Source organism: Capricornis sumatraensis, chromosome 23, assembly GCF_032405125.1.
Source record: "Capricornis sumatraensis isolate serow.1 chromosome 23, serow.2, whole genome shotgun sequence".
Taxonomy (NCBI): Eukaryota; Metazoa; Chordata; class Mammalia; order Artiodactyla; family Bovidae; genus Capricornis; species Capricornis sumatraensis.
In genome coordinates this window covers 37,397,377-37,412,679 of record NC_091091.1, presented here as the reverse complement: position 1 = coordinate 37,412,679, position 15,303 = coordinate 37,397,377, and the positions used below count along the sequence as shown (strand labels likewise).

Genomic DNA, 15,303 nt, shown 5'->3' with positions numbered 1-15,303 from the left:
TATATGCTCAGCCATACCCAGTACCCTGGGGTGCTATAAGAAATATAGAAGAAAAGAAACCATGCTTTACTGTCCACGAGGATCTCAGATTCCCTTTAGAGAAATAGACACATGTATATGAAATAACTAGAGAATACTTGGTGTTGGAGAACCTAGCCTACCGTGCTTATTAAAGTGCTGGCAGTAAAAACAAATGGACAGGTCATTGGAGTACAGTTAGTCATGGAAAGTAGAATGACTACATAGAGGGAGAGTTTTTCCTGAGAACAGTACCTGTAGCCCATGAGAGCTCAGTTAGAGGCATTCACATCTCTGTTATAAATTGAGTTTTCTGGCAGTCAGGAACCATGTCTTAAACAGCACCAAGGACAGGCTCTTTTTCACATTGTTGGAGCTTAGTAAGTACTTGTTTTATTAATGGCTTGAATGAATTGAATGAATAAATTATATTTCCAGAATGCTCTTCAAAAGAACAAGAAGTTTCTGAGTTAGACATTTGGGAGTCTGACTCTGGTTAAAATGACAAATTCTAGGATTTGCAGCTTTGAAGGAGATTAAGTGGAGGAGGAAAGTATGCTATTAAAATTCATTACTAAATGTCATCTTTAAAATTAATTCAATTCTTGGTCTATATACTTGAAAAGTCAAATATTAACAATTTCTTAGTGTTTGGGTGGCATATTCCATTCTTAACAAACATTTCTTCAGCCTACTCAATCCTTACTTCCCACCCATCCAGCCATTGTCTTGATTTTTTTTTCTTTTTTCATAGTTTGTACATATAGCAAAAAGATGGTAATTTTTTGGTAATGTATATAAGGTCTCTCTCACTGACGATAAAAAGTTTAAAAGGTTCTGCAGCTTCATACTGGAATTTCTAACTTTGCCCTAGTAAAAGAATGTGATTTTGAACAGGTGGTTTTTTTCCTTTACATGTATGTAAGGTGCTAAGTTGCTTATTTCATCTTTTTTTTCTGAATGCTTGCTCTCTGTGCAGTTGATGAACTCCAGAAACGGGTGAACCAGTCTGAGAATTCAGTACCTCCACCACCACCTCCTCCACCTCCACCTCCTCCCCCTCCTCCCCCCAATCCTATCCGGTAAGCACATCCGGGAAGATGGCTCGACATCAAATGTTAGTCCTTGTCATAGAAACTGAAGTTTATGTTATTGGTATCCTTTTTAAAAAAATACTGGCTTAGAATGCATCATTAGACACGGGTAAAATGTTTGAAAGATATTAGCAGGTGTTTCAGAGAATTTTCTGAAGGCCAGTGTATCATTCCCTTCTTATAATATATTGTTGTTGTTTAGCTGCTAAGTCGTGTCCGACTCTTTGCAACCCCGTGGACTGTAGCCCTCTAGGCTCCTCTGTTCGTGGGATTTCCCAGGCAGGAATACTAGAGCAGGTTGCCATTTCCTTCTCCAGGGGATCTTCCCAACCCAGGGATCAAGCATCTCCTGCATTGCAGGTGGATTTTTTTTTTAACCACTGAGCCACCAGGGAAGCCCATCTCTTGAAATATATTTAGGGTCTTAAATACCTGGCAAAGACATCTTGTGGCCTACAGTGTTCTTATAGATATTCTGGTTTCATGTGGATGTTCCAAGCTGAGGAGCTAGACATAAAAAAACTTTTTGATACCTCAGTTTTAAACTTTCAGTCCATGTCATTAGGATTTTCTTTTACCCTTTAACCAGAAGATCAAGGAATTTTGAGCTTGTCCAGAATGTTTTCATGTTTTTCTCTCACTAATTTGAAAAGCTACAGTTTGTTCAGTTATTTTAAAAATAATAAAAATACTGAACTAATAAAAACCTTACAGCTCTTATTGTTGTAAACTAGTAATTAAACTAAAAGTATAATTATTTTTAACTCCTTAATCTCATATTTAAACCTTTAATAATGCTGAGTGAGTTACATTCCATAAAGAGAAATGATGTTTAAATTCTTGCAACAGGAAATCACATATGCAGACAAAAATTTGCTTTTTCTGAGCCAGAGGTGACTTGATGATGCCAAGGAGCCTGAGCTAAGCACAATACACCCCAGGACATCTCGAGTCAAATTCTGCCTCTTGTGCTTCATCAGTCTACCATCCGTGTACATAAGACAACCTACCTGCTGTGTGACAGTTTACCTCCTCACTTTATGCTGTTAACCACTTGTGTGTAATTTACTCTTGATCAAATGAAATTTAAAGTTTTGCTAAGAGTTTTACCTTTCATTAACTCATGTGATTTGTTTAATCCGTTCACACAGAGAGTCCATTTATTCGTACTTTGCACCTTTGCGGATCCATCTCAATAGAATGAGTAGCATGGTCCTCCCACATGACCATGAAAATGGAACTCTGCCTTTTAAAAAGATTCTCATTAGTTTTCCTTACTGAGTAGGGTATGACATAATCCACTTTAAGCCATTGAAGTAGTTAAGGCAAAATAATTTTTACACGTGATCGATCCAAGAGTCAATTGAAAGAATTTCAGGTATTTTAAATTCTTTCTCTCCTGGGTCGCTAAAGCTGTAGGAGATATTCTGAATTTGACATTTAAAATAGGAAATTCATCACTTTGATCTTTTGCTAAGGTCTAGAATTTTGAGCTTGGTAAGAAAGGTCACTTGTGTCTGTGAGGAGAGGGAACTATTAAAAACCAATTATAATCCTACTGTTGGCCTTTAAGTTTTAGTCTCTGAAATCTTGAGAGCCCTTCAAATTAAAAGTAAACTATAACCTAAATAGAGTATTTTCTCAAAGAGCACCCTACAGTTATACTGAGAAATGAAACTAGAATGCCAAATATGTGTGTCTAAAACATGAACTCTTATAAGGCCCATTACAGAAAATTTTTGTTGAATAACATGAATGATTTTTCTTTTAAGATGAATTTAAATAGTATAAGACAAAGACATAATTTCTCAGTAGAAAGAGATTTTTATTTTTTGATAAGGAGTACTTTCTCGTCAAATATATTTGCATATGTATTGAGTTTCACAAGATTTTCCAACGTTGTTCCTGAGCTGTTTGTTTTAAGGTGATGTAGGTCCTGGATAGAAGTGAGACTGGGAAAATACGACTAGGGCCTGTGGCTTCTTTCAGGGGTTTTATTGGGCCCCTCCATCCCACCCCCGTCCCACTTTCTGCTCATTTGACCAGGAGGACGGTTGGGAGACAGATAAGAGAGGAAGAAAGCATACCTTGGTCATTTTGTAGCAGCCGAATGAAAGGACAGGCTCATGGGGAAAGAGTAGGGTATATTAGTGTATAGGGTTATAGAGTTCTCCAGAGAAACAGAAGCAGTGAGGGGATGGTGTACATGTGTACATATACATCGTATACATAAAAAGAGAAGGTAGCCTGAGTAATTGGTTCACGTGACTGTGGAGGCTGACCAGTCCCAGGATCTGCAGGATAAATCAGCAAGCTGGAGACCAAGGAGAGCCTGCAGTGTAGTTTCAGTCCGAAGATCACCAGGCTGGAGACCCGGGGAGAGGAAGTGTTTCAGTTTTCGTGACTTAGAAGGCAAGGGAGAGTAGATGTCCTAGTTTCAGCGCGGGAGAAATTTGATCTTATTTAGGGGTGCATGCTAAGTAGCTTCAGTCATGTCTGTCTCTTTACGACCCTGTGGACCATAGCCCACCAGGCTCCTCTGTCCATGGGATTCTCTGGGCAAGAATACTGGAGTGGATTTCAAAATGCCCTCCTTCAGGGGTCTTCCTGACCTGGGGATTGAACCTGCATCTCTTTCGTCTCCTGCATTGGCAGGCAGGTTCTTTACCACTAGCACCACCTAGGAATCCCCTTTATTTGGGGGAGGCTCACCCTTTTCTTGTATTCAAGCCTTTGACCAACTGACTGGGGCCCATCCCACATTAGGGAAGACATTCTACTTTACTGAGGCTACCAATTTATTTTTTTTTAAAGATTTTAACATATATGAACCATGTTTTAGTCTTTATTGAATTTGTTATAATATTGCTTCTGCTTTTATGTTCTGTTTTTTTGGCCAAGAGGCATGTGGGATCCCATATGCTTGCATTGGAAGGTGAGCTCTTAACCAGTGGACCACCAGGGAAGTCCCCAGGCTACCAGTTCAGATGTTACCAGAACCCTCACAGAAACACCCAGAATACTGTTTGGCCATACATCTGAGTGGGCTTCCCTGGTGGGTCAGATGGTAAAGAATCTGCCTGCTGTGCAGGAGACCCATCTTTGATCCCTGAGTAGGAAAGATTCTCTGGAGAAGGGAGTGGCTATACACTCTAGTATTCTTGCCTGGAGAACCCCATGGACAGAGATGCCTGGTAGGCTACAGTCCATGGGGTCATGAAGAGTTGGACACGATTGAGCGCGCACACACACACATACACACACCTCTCTGAGTACCCTATGACCCAGTCCAGTTGACTCACAAAATTAACCATCAAAGTGGGTGTGAAGAACACTAGAACAATTTCAAGATGAATATTTCCACCTGTGGCAATTTTCGCTAGAGATTTGACTGGTCCCAGATGTCTTGTTCTGATCTTCTTACTTGTCCTGTGAAACCCACACTGTCTATTTTCTCTTTAGTCTTAGCACCAGCTTGTTGGATAGTTCTTTATAATAGTACAGATGACTTTCTTGTAGACACTGCACCAGTCTTCAACTTGTACTTCAAATGTATAGAACATTTAAAGCTCACACTTTCTCTCATCCACTTAGGTGGTTTGCAAGGAAGAACATCTATTCTCATTCATTTATGTAAATATATACAACTGTTCTGAGCAGTACAAATAACTTCTTGCTCTGTAATCTTTTTGTACAGTAACACACATTCCCAAAACTTCCTCTCAGAACCAGAGGTGTGGGGTGGTTATGGTGTTGTGAGAGGTTAAAGAGAGGTCTCAGACTGGTGAGAGGCCCCCAACTAGTGACAGCCCCCGCCTCCATGCACCCTACCCTGCTTTGGAATGTTAACAAGTAGACTCTGTATTCTCCTGCCTTTTAGTTGACAGAATGGAAAAAAGTAAATTTTACATTATTTCCTTCCTCCCCTTGAGTCCTTTCATTACCTTAAAAGTTTTTTTTTTTCTTTGCTTACATGTATATCCCTAAACTACTTTAAATACTTATCCAGTCTGTTCAGTTCAGTTCAGTCGCTCAGTCGTGTCCGACTCTTTGCGACCCCATGAATCGCAGCACGCCAGGCCTCCCTGTCCATCACCAACTCCCAGAGTTCACTCAGACTCATGTCCATCGAGTCCGTGATGCCATCCAGTCATCTCATCCTGCGTCGTCCTCTTCTCCTCCTGCCCCCAATCTCTCCCAGCATCAGAGTCTTTTCCAATGAGTCAACTCTTCACATGAGGTGGCCAAAGTACTGGAGCTTCAGCTTTAGCATCATTCCTTCCAAAGAAATCCCAGAGTTGATCTCCTTCAGAATGGACTGGTTAGATCTCCTTGCAGTCCAAGGGACCCTCAAGAGTCTTCTCCAACACCACAGTTCAAAAGCATCAATTCTTCAATGCTCAGCTTTCTTCACAGTCCAACTCTCACATCCATACGTGACCACAGGAAAAACCAGAGCCTTGACTAGACGGACCTTAGTCGGCAAAGTAATGTCTCTGCTTTTGAATATGCTATCTAGGTTGGTCATAACTTTTCTTCCAAGGAGTAAGCGTCTTTTAATTTCAAGGTTGCAGTCACCATCTGCAGTGATTTTGGAGCCCCAAAAAATAAAGTCTGACACTGTCTCTACTGTTTCCCCATCTATTTCCCATGAAGTGATGGGACCAGATGCCATGATCTTCGTTTTCTGAATGTTGAGCTGTAAGCCAACTTTTTCACTCTCCTCTTTCACTTTCATCAAGAGGCTCTTTAGCTCCTCTTCACTTTCTGCCATAAGGGTGGTGTCATCTGCGTATCTGAGGTTATTGATATTTTTCCCGGCAGTCTTGATTCCAGCTTGTGTTTCTTCCAGTCCAGCATTTCTCATGATGTACTCTGCATAGAAGTTAAATAAGCAGGGTGATAATATACAGCCTTGACGTACTCCTTTTCCTATTTGGAACCAGTCTGTTGTTCCATGTCCAGTTCTAACTGTTGCTTCCTGACTTGCATACAGATTTCTCAAGAGGCAGGTTAGGTGGTCTGGTATTTCCATCTCTTGAAGAATTTTCCACAGTTTCTTGTGATCCACACAGTCAAAGGCTTTGGAATAGTCAATAAAGCAGAAATAGATGTTTTTCTGGAACTCTCCTGCTTTTCCATGATCCAGCAGATGCTGGCAATTTGATCTCTGGTTCCTCTGCCTTTTCTAAAACCAGCTGGAACATCAGGGAGTTCACAGTTCACATATTGCTGAAGCCTGGCTTGGAGAATTTTGAGCATGACTTTACTAGCATGTGAGATGAGTGCAATTGTGCGGTAGTTTGAGCATTCTTTGACATTGCCTTTCTTTGGGATTGGCATGAAAACTGACCTTTTCCAGTCCTGTGGCCACTGCTGAGTTTTCCAAACTTGCTGGCATATTGAGTGCAGCACTTTCACAGCATCATCTTTCAGGATTTGAAACAGCTCAACTGGGATTCCATCACCTCCACTAGCTTTGTTCATAGTGATGCTTTCTAAGGCCCACTTGACTTCACATTCCAAGATGTCTGGCTCTAGATTAGTGATCACATCATCATCATTATCTGGGTTGTGAAGATCTTTTTTGTACAGTTCTTCCGTGTATTCTTGCCACCTCTTCTTAATATCTTCTCCTTCTGTTAGGTCCAGACCATTTCTGTCCTTTATTGAGCCCATCTTTGCACCTGTTTCTAAATTTTAAATATGGATATTGAAAGGTTTTCTGTATCTATTTTACTTTGTAGATGTCTCTGCATCATATTAATAATACTGTTAGCAGCCTCCTTCTTACAGTAATTGGACGTCTTCCCTGGTGGCTCAGATGGTAAAACGTCTGCCTGCAGTGCAGGAGACCCGGGTTCGATCCCTGGGATGGGAAGATCCCCTGGAGAAGGAAACGGCAACCCACTCCAGTACTCTTGCCTGGAGAATTCCATGGACCAAGGAGCCTGGTAGGCTACAGTCCATGGGGTTGCAAAGAGTCGGACACAACTGAGCAACTTCACATTCTTTCTTTCACTTTAGCAGTCTCCTTCTTCCAGTAATTAGTTTGGTTTTACACAGAAAAAGGATGGGACATCTTTCTCTTTCTTACAGTGATGAAAAATTTCACAATTTATTAAAAGTGTAAGTAGGCTACTTATACTACTATACCACTATTAAGTAGTAGGCTACTTAAATTCTAGTTTTGTATTCACATACTTAGAGAAAAGTTGGATTTTTACTGATTATTTGGAACCTGTACCTTCTATTTCTTGGCTCTTAAGGCATCTGCTAATCTCCTGTCAACCTTTTTTCTTTCTCCCAAAGATCACTCATGTCCATGATCCGGAAGCGATCCCACTCCAGCAGCGGCAGTGCTAAGAAAGAAAAGGCGGCTCAACCAGAAACAAGTAATTCTAACCCACTGCCCTGGGTTCACTTTTTAAGTTGTTGATGACATACAGTTTTTCAGCAATAGATGTACTTGTTGAGCTCTTTGACTATGAACAGATTTTGGGGGAGAAATGTGGACTTAACAACTATAAGAATAAGCCAAAGAACAGCCATTGCCTTCATGTGGCTTACCATCTGGAGCAGATGGACACATGTCACTGTGATGTGAGGGATGCTGGAAACGTGTTTTCACTAAGGGACGAGGTACTTTGGGGTGTAATTCCAGATGAGGGATTTGGGAAAAGGCTTTTTACAGTTGATAGCAAGTGAACTGAGACTTTGTCAAGTATTTGCTATGTACCCTTCAGGGCTGTGAACTGGAGATACAAGATGTAGAGTCACATTTGAGTGGGGCAAGCAGGAAGTAGACCAGTAATTACCAATTCAGTATATAATTGTTTAAATACATTTTTGAATCAGTACTGTGGAGGAGTGACTGTTGGTACTGACTTAAGAGGTTATAGACGTAGACTGCTGGGTGTCAGCAAGTGATGTTTCAGCTGAGTAGTTGTGGATTTAGAAGGTCAAGGTATTTCAGGTAAAGTATAATAGATCACACAGAGGGGCAACAATTCAAAGGTCTGGAGTGGGCAAGGAGCTTGGCATATTAGGAAACTGGAAAAAAAAGTTGATATTATTAGAAGATGGATGCAAGAGAAGTCTGCTAGGAAGGCAGGAGCCAGATTCTAGAGGCAGTGATCAAGATTTTGGTACTTATTCTAAGGACAGTAGAAGTTTAAGTAGGAGTGTAACATGAGATGCATCTTTTGTAAAAAATCACACTGGCTACAGTGAGAGAACAGAGAGAAGACTGCACAGGACTGACCGTGGATAAGGGGAGACTGCGGCACTTATTCAGACAAACATCGCCTGGGCTGAGATGAGGGTGGTAGCAGAGAGAGAAAGAAATGGGTAAAGTCAGGAGCTGTTCAGGGAAGTAACATTCACAGGACTCTGATTCTTTGGAGAGAGAGATGTTGAGGATAGGGAGAGATGGGAATGGAGAGAGAAGAGCTTTCCTGCTGAGCCAAGGCACCAGGTGGGTAGGTGGTGAGTCAGTGCTCAGAGCCGTGGGTGGTTTGATGTGTGGCCCCATTGAAAACAAAAGCTTGAAATGCTAGGGCCGAGTCTTGGCCCTTTATGCCTGAGAACCGTAGAACCTAAATTAAACTCCGCAGTGTTTGCTCAACCCCCGTTACTTATAGAGCATGGTGGGTTTGCCTGATTCAGGCCCAGATGAGGGGACACTTCTCGGCTCCCTTTTCCTGCCTCTGGGTCTCCTAGCCCCACTCCAGCCATTTTCATACCTCTGCAGTGCAGTGTTCTCAGATCCTGGGTCTAACAAAGTTGTCCTTCATCTTACCACATTTCTGTGCTGCCCTCTGAGGCAGAATAGAATCCAAAGCCCTGTGGTCTGCTTAGAGGTGGTTTTCTGCCTTTAGTGTGTAGCCTCATTTCTGACAGGGCTTTCCTGGTGGCCCAGGTGGTAAACAGGTGGCCCTGGTAACACCTGAAGTGCAGGAAACCCAGGTTCGATCCCTGGGTCAGGAAGATCCCCTGGAGAAGGGAGTGGCTACCCACTCCAGTATTCTTGCCTGGAGAATCCCATGGACAGAGGATTCTGGCGGGCTACAGTCCATGGAGTCGCAAAGAATTGGCCATGACTGAGTGACTAACACTTCACTTTCATTTCTTATTACATGTACCTCACCATATGGTTGACCCTTGCCTATAAGTTCCCTGTGTGTTCGTTCCTGTCTTTCCTAATCCCAGAATTGTCCTCCTGCCGTCCCTCTACCAAGGTGCTGTCCTAATCTCCCATCAGATTCCAGGCATATTGCCTGGTGTGTTCCCTGGCTCTTCCTCCTCTTCTCTTATTTATTAGTATTAATAATCCAGAATGAATGGCCTCATTGCTATGTGTTGCTATGGCAGTTGGCTTCAAATTTTGTTCCCATAAGGATTTAATGTCCCACCCCAAGACTCTGCTCTGGTGTTCGAGTTATTTCTACATCTCTCCCCCTGAGCAGATTGCAGACTGTTTGAAGGCTCACTCCTCTCTGCAGCCATCCACAGCTTTCATGCATATTGATTGAATCAAAGTTTAGACTTAGTCTTTCTTCTTAAGCAAGCACCTTGCAGCACCATTACAGACAAAGGCTGTTTGATTGTATCTGTGTGGATTGACTTTTTTGGCTTGCCTCCTGCAGCCCATTGTAATGCTGCTAAAAGGTAAATTCTTCTTTGCCAGGGCATTGCAGGATTTAGAAGTCTTGACTTCTGTGATCTGCAGGGCAGCCATGTTCATGGATTACTGATTACTGGCTATAAGTCTTCCCTGACACTTGTAATTAAGATTAAAATTTTGTTTGTTTCAATCTCATTTTGGGGAAACTGGTTAAGTCTTACAGGGTCAGGAAAGCAGTCAGAATAAAATAAATTCCCGTTCTCAATAAATTGAATATTAGCTTATCAAATTAGCAGATCAAACCAGTTAATTGTAAAGGAAATCAGTTCTGAATATTCATTGGAAGGACTGATGCTGAAGCTGAAGCTTTAATACTTTGGCCACCTGATTGAAGAACTGACTCATTAGAAAAGACCCTGATGCTGGGAAAGATTGAAGGCAGGAGGAGAAGGGGACGACAGAGGAGGAGATGGTTGGATGGTATCCCTGACTTGAAGGACATGAGTTTGAGCAAGCTCCTGGAGTTGGTTATGGACAGGGAAGCCTGGCATGGAGTTACCAAGAGTTGGACATGACTGAGTGACTGAACTGAACTGATGAACCTCAGCAGCACACTTAAATTTAAAATAAAAGTGTTCTGGAACTTACTAACTCCAAGTATTAGAAACCATGCAGTTTCCTTAAGCAAATGATATTTCATTTACAATTCATGAAATATGGCAGCATTTTCTTCCTCATCCTTGAGCTATTGACTTGTTACTTAGGGAATCTAAGTAGTTACTTAGATATTAAGGCATTGCCCAGGAGACTTTTAGACTGGAGCCATCCTAAAATCGTATTACCTTAATGATAGGTACCATATCCATACTTTGTCTGGCAAGGTAGTTGTCTATAGTGTCTTGTTAATCATTTGCACTAAAAACTGTCATTGAATGGACAGTGATCAAATGCATTATGAATGGATGTACAGCGTCACACACTGGGGTCAGATGAGACACTTTGGAGTTTGCATTTATAACGTAGGAACCAGCCCGGCTGTTACGGTGTTTTCCTGCATTAGCGTCATATTATGGCTTTTACTATACAGTCAGTCTGCTGTTCCACTTTGGAATGGAGAAGCATTTCTTGCTAGGTTATGACTCTTAAAAAGCTTGATTGTAGGAAAGGCCTGTGAAATATTTTAGAAGTAGTCGTAAGATCTCAATACAAGAAAGCATTACATACAGTTAATAACTCTAATTTTGATAAGAGTGCATTTATTGAACAGGTGCTGAGATTTGAGAGGTATGCTTGCTCTTTATTGTATTTGATATTTAGGTCACTTAACTTGTTGATATTGTCTTACCTCAGTTTGCTAATCTGTAGAATGGGAATAATAGTTTCTATTTCATGGGATTGTTCTGAGAATTACGAGTGTCACCACACGTAAAGTATTTGGAGTAGTGCCCAGAACATAGAAAATACTCAAAATGTTAAGTAGAAAAATACAGACATGGTACCACCACCATGAAGGGAAGAAATCTTCATTTGGCAGACTCTTGTGATCATTGTCATTAAGGAAATTTTCTTAACTTTACGATCTTAGGTCAAATCCAAACTTATTCAACCATGACATGTTCTTTAGAAATTTTGTACCTCATGATGACATAAGATTTTTTAAATGCCTTTAAAAAAATGTTATCGAAAGAGAAAAGTAAACTGGTGAAATTTAGAAATTCATTTTAATTTCCTCTAGGTAGTAACAAAAGGTTTTACTGAGCAATAATGTAGTGGTTTTGTCTGTGAGTCTTTTTTTTTTTTTTTTTTTTTAAGAACTAACTTATTTTTCAAGTGGGTCTTAAAATGTAAGCCTCAATTAATTACATGTAGCTTTCTGATCCAAGACTGACCTTGAAGCACTAACTCAAAGAACATTTGATTTTATTTTCCTGTGGCAGTTCAATAACATTACACCCCTTGTCTTCGTTTGTCCCTTTTCTTTAATCTCCAGTATCCTGCATATTTCTATTGTCCCCCTGATTACATGCTTTTGTGAGACAATTACCAACTGCGTGATTGCAGAAAAGAATTACAAAACATACCATGAGCTCTCTGTAGGTGATTCTTGCAGATTTATTAGAACTGCTTAACAGTTCAGAAGTTCGTGTAGATTGCTTTTTGCTAGTTCAAAAACAGGGTTGGTGAGAGAGAGAGCTTGTGTAGCTAACCAAGCCTTGTATTGTGCCTGAGTAGGGAATCTGATCAGAATGATTTCTTTTCCTTAAGACCAATTAAGCCTTTACATTTGAAAAAGACTGAGACATTCAAGCCTGGTTTATCATCTGTACACAATGCAGATAGTGGCACTTCTCTGAATTATCACTATGATTCTGGCAAGCAAAAATAAGAAACTACTTTAAATTCCTGCTATGTTAGATGCTGCAGCAGATCTGAATGGTGTTGACCATAATTCTCCATCTGTCTGCCTTAATTAGTTTTTGTATGGTGCATTTAATTGGGTTTCAATCATTCCTTACAGAGTGCTAATCTGTTTGTAGGCGGTGTTCCCGTTGCCGTGCGGCTCTTCCCAAGTCTTACTCAAAATGGCAGCCTTTCTGAAAATCAGATGTGTTTTGAAGACTTTTATTTTTTTAATTCCCAGGAATAAATTCCATACCCACACCAGGTGCTTGAATGACAGATCTGGGTCTTACTTCCTCTCTTTCTGAAAAGGGTCAGCAAAAGCACTGTGTGATGTGCATTAGGTATTTAGATAGTGAATGAGGGAGTTGGTGAATGAGTGAGTGAATGGACGAATTTCTGTTCATAGTAATTTTTTTGTCTGTCCCCTTGTTGATGTTCGTGAGCCATCAGCAGAGGTGGTCCTAGAATATACTGCTTGAGGGCACATAGTTGATCCGTCTGCAGTTTTGTCATCCATCTGTTGGTGGATGCGTTCTCACTTTGGTGCCATGTCTCCCATGTTGTCTGGCAAAAGATATGTTTTTGACTTCTAGAACTGTAAAATGCTGTTTGGATACTGAGAAATTTGAATTCCCAGCTTTTCAGTGGCTTATGAGGATGCCCAAACACTATTTGAGAAAACCTAGGTGGTGGATGTAGCTGTGATCCAGTCACTGTGATATTGCAGAATAAAGGATGATGAATCCTTCTGCATTCTCTATGTCGCTCCCACCCTCCTCTTCCACCAGCCTGGGTAAGAGGAGTAGCTCCTCTGAGTTAGAGTGAAGTCTGCCATGTAGCAGTAAAAGAAGCCATGATTTAGGCCTCCTTAGCACAAAGCCTGACACCGCTGTGAATTAGCTGAGGGATATATAAGTAATTGTGATTGCCTACATTTAGAAGCCATCCTTTTGAGGTGTAATTATTTCTGCTCAAATAGTAAAGCTATGGAGGCCATTTGAAGCCTGAACTTTTGGCAAGTCCGTCAATAGGTAGATACTTGCTGGGTGTCCACCATATGACTGCCCCACAGTGTGGAGTCCATTCAAGTTGCTAATTGGAGGGTCTTTGTGAGATATTTAAACTTAAATGTAGTGGATGCAATGATTTAGCTACAGATAAACACATCTAGAGCTGCATGAATAGTGATAAATGTTCCAAAATGATTCAGTGCTTTTGGTCAAGCTGTCCTGCAAGAGACAAATTTCACTATTCTGACAAACAAGTCTTAGTTCATCTCAGTTGTATTTATCTATTTGATACATTTTTCCACAGCTTTATTGTTTTTGCAGCAAAAGAGTATAAAGATTAAACTATAGACCCTGAATTATTTTTATCAAATTTAATTACTTAGTTGCAGTCATTTCTGTATGTATGTTTTCTTTCACATTTACATTTCACATTTCTTTGACAGTTTTAAAAGACTTGAAAAGGTTTGTTTAAATGTTTCCTTCCCATGTGATTTCTAAACAAAAGATGACAGTTTAAAAATAGATTTTATCTATTTGCTGCTCATCTTCTGACTGTGGATTTCTTCCAACAGGTAAAAAGATCTCTTTGATCCTTTATTTTCTAAAGGGCTTTTCGATGATTATTCCTGCTTTGGGCTAATTTCTTTTACATAGGTTATACTACAAATTACAAAAATATCTCTGAGGCAAAGGTGAATGATTATTTGGAGTTAGGTACAAAATTGGATTTTTGAGTACCTGGAGAGATCCAGGTCTATTATTACGTTGACAAAGTGGAACAAAATCGGCTTTGTTTAACGTAAATGAGCCAATATTGATTTCCAGGCTAAAAATTAGACCTTAAGTTTTATAACTCTTATTTCTCAAAGCAAACTGCTTATTAAAAGGTTTTTTATTGAAAACATACTGCTACCTGGGAGCTGTTAACCTTAGTAAATTATTGGTGTTTTGTGACTCTGTCTGAAAAATGACTGTGGTTAATTACATAGTTAATTACAATCTTTCCAAATCCCCAGAAGCAGGAAGTAGTTGTTTTCTTGTAACATAAGATGATTTACGTGTATGTTTTTTGAATAGCTGAAGAAGTCACAGACCTGAAGCGGCAAGCGGTTGAAGAGATGATGGACAGAATCAAAAAGGGTGTTCATCTCAGACCGGTTAATCAGACAGCTAGGCCCAGTGCAAAGGTATGGAATGACTAGATGCTTTTCCCCCTTGATGTACCCCCTTTTTTCAAATGTAAAATTTGATGAAAGCTACATCAGAATTGACTGTCAAATCTGAGGTTAAGGATAATGTGTCATAAAAACATTTGCTTCCATGAAAGCACGTTTTGGGAGGACTCTGTTTGACTCATGGTAAACCTCGGACACTCCAGGAAGTATGGGGTTGGCCAGAAAGTTCGTTTAGATTTCCTATAAGCTCTTACGGGAAACCCAGATGAACTTTTGGCCAACCCCAAAGTCCTGTGATTGCAGGGTGCTACCGTCTACTTGAAAGAGACAGTATAATACAACAAATATTTATTGAGTATCTGCTATGTGCCAGGTACTATCTTAGGCACTGGGAATAAAACGGTAAACAAGAGACAAAGATTCTTGCCTTCCTGGGGCTTCTTTTCAGTGTGTTGAGGATAATAATATCAGAACAGACCTCAGGCAGCTTTTGAAAAATAGGTTTAGAAGATTGTCCTCATTAATTTCACAAACCCACTCCAGGTCACTTCAAGGAGAAACTCATTATAAATCTATATATTCTAAACTAGACCACAGTGAGCTCCAGGACTGTGCAAGCACTCAGCGTCTAATTCAGAACTTTTCCCGTCCCCTGTATGTCTGTCCTATTCAAATAGACCCAATCAAGCTCCAGGACTATGCAAGCACCCAGCGTCTAATTCAGAACTTTTCCCGTCCCCTGTATGTCTGTCCTATTCAAATAGACCCAGTCATAGAGCTTTTGACATTTTTCTTGAAAAATTTTTTTTTCTTTCCTCACTCAAATAAGGTATTAGCAAAGTTCTCTTTCCTCTTCCTCTTCTTTTAAACTGAACTTTGTGGTTCTTTCTCACTCTCAAGGATGCCTCCTCTTCAGCTGCTTCAGTGTTCTCGAGTGTCATGACTGTTCATTAGAAATTCTGCTGGGCTTTTAAAGT

The 15,303-nt window shown here is 40.4% G+C and overlaps 1 protein-coding gene across 1 annotated transcript in view; it reads left to right on the top strand.

Annotated features, from left to right (window-relative positions):
- Window positions 1-15,303, top strand: part of SHTN1 (shootin 1) — a 111,444-nt gene that overhangs the window by 66,045 nt on the left and 30,096 nt on the right. The window contains exons 11-13 of the mRNA XM_068961413.1: window positions 998-1,100; window positions 7,425-7,507; window positions 14,229-14,338. Of these exons, the coding sequence (XP_068817514.1) occupies window positions 998-1,100; window positions 7,425-7,507; window positions 14,229-14,338 (296 nt within the window). The remainder of the gene's footprint in view (window positions 1-997; window positions 1,101-7,424; window positions 7,508-14,228; window positions 14,339-15,303) is intronic.